Source organism: Gigantopelta aegis, chromosome 9 (genome assembly GCF_016097555.1).
Source record: "Gigantopelta aegis isolate Gae_Host chromosome 9, Gae_host_genome, whole genome shotgun sequence".
NCBI classification, from domain to species: Eukaryota; Metazoa; Mollusca; class Gastropoda; order Neomphalida; family Peltospiridae; genus Gigantopelta; species Gigantopelta aegis.
Genome location: NC_054707.1, coordinates 45,818,192 through 45,819,453, shown reverse-complemented (window position 1 = coordinate 45,819,453; position 1,262 = coordinate 45,818,192). Strand labels below are relative to the sequence as shown.

General features: G+C 34.9%; 1 protein-coding gene across 1 annotated transcript in view; it reads right to left on the bottom strand.

Annotated features, from left to right (window-relative positions):
• Nucleotides 1-844: 844 nt before the first annotated feature.
• Nucleotides 845-1,262, bottom strand: part of LOC121382271 (sulfotransferase family cytosolic 1B member 1-like) — a 20,620-nt gene continuing 20,202 nt past the window's right edge. The window contains exon 7 of the mRNA XM_041511836.1: nt 845-970. Within this exon, the coding sequence (XP_041367770.1) occupies nt 858-970 (113 nt within the window). The 3' untranslated portion in view covers nt 845-857. The remainder of the gene's footprint in view (nt 971-1,262) is intronic.

The window sequence follows — 1,262 nt, the reverse complement described above, 5'->3', positions numbered from 1 at the left end:
CACAAGTCTTCTTCTGTCGCTTTAGATCTCTTGGCAAATGTCGGGTACTAACTAATGGCGAACGTTCCGTTGATTCATTTATAATATAAAGTAAATAGCTTCCTGTCTGAAGAGCCTAAACAAAAATACATTAAATACACCATCAGTGTAACAGTGTTTGAATCACCAATCAATAGACGCCACACGTATTTAGTAGTCTGTCTACACAGTAAATGTAAATATTGGCCTTTTAAAAGAAGAAGAAAAAGAAAAAGAAGAAGAAGAAGAAGAAGAAGAAGAAGAAGAAGAAGAAGAAGAAGAAGAAGAAGAAGAAGAAGAAGAAGAAACAAAACAAATGTTCTAATATAATATGTTGGAGTACGTTTGAAAATAAACATTCAATAAGGAAAATAAAATGTAGTTACCAAACGTTGTACTGTAAACTTTTATAAAATATTTATTTACCATTTTTTTTTTTCTAATTTAAATGGCTTGAGACAAATATCTGTTACACTCTGTCGTGTACAGAAATGCGTCTTTAAAAGGAAGATAAATATTTGTTTAATAACACGTCAGCAGATTTTAAGATAAGGCCTGCTTTATGTCTAGAACATGAGATGAGAAATCCACTCCGCCACTCCTACAACCAAACAAACGGACCTTTTGTATGCACTTTCTCATGGACAGGACAGCATTTACCACGACCTTTGATGTACTGGTCGTGGTTTGAGTACTGTTTGAGTCGGTAGTCCATTAAGGGCTATCGATCGACATTTCGATTCAATCTGCTGCATCTGAGTCGAGCACTCTACAACTGAGGTATACCCCGCCAAGACAGAGAAACAGAAAAGAAACCCCATTAATCGATAGTTAATAGTTTATTGACAGTATCTAGATTCTAAGCATGTGTTTGCCATTTCTGTTTTATACAGTTTGCTGAATGCTTCAGTTTCTTCTTTGTTGAACCAGTTTTTCCATTCACCTGGCTCGCCTGAAACAAAACCAATAACAACCTCCAGATTAAACTTATTTATCTTAAAGGTACTATGTCGAACATGTTTATAATACCAAAATATAGAATATTAATTAATTATTATAATATAAAACAAGTTGCTGATTATCCCAGCTGTACAGCATGCATGCCATTTGCAATATACGTTATTTGACAACTTTCAGAAAACGAGGCGTCGGTAGTACTAAACCGGCTGGGTCAAAGTTCGAGGTGCACAGAACTTTTGATGGAGAAATTAACACCACAAGTCCTGTGATTGGTGATAAATATG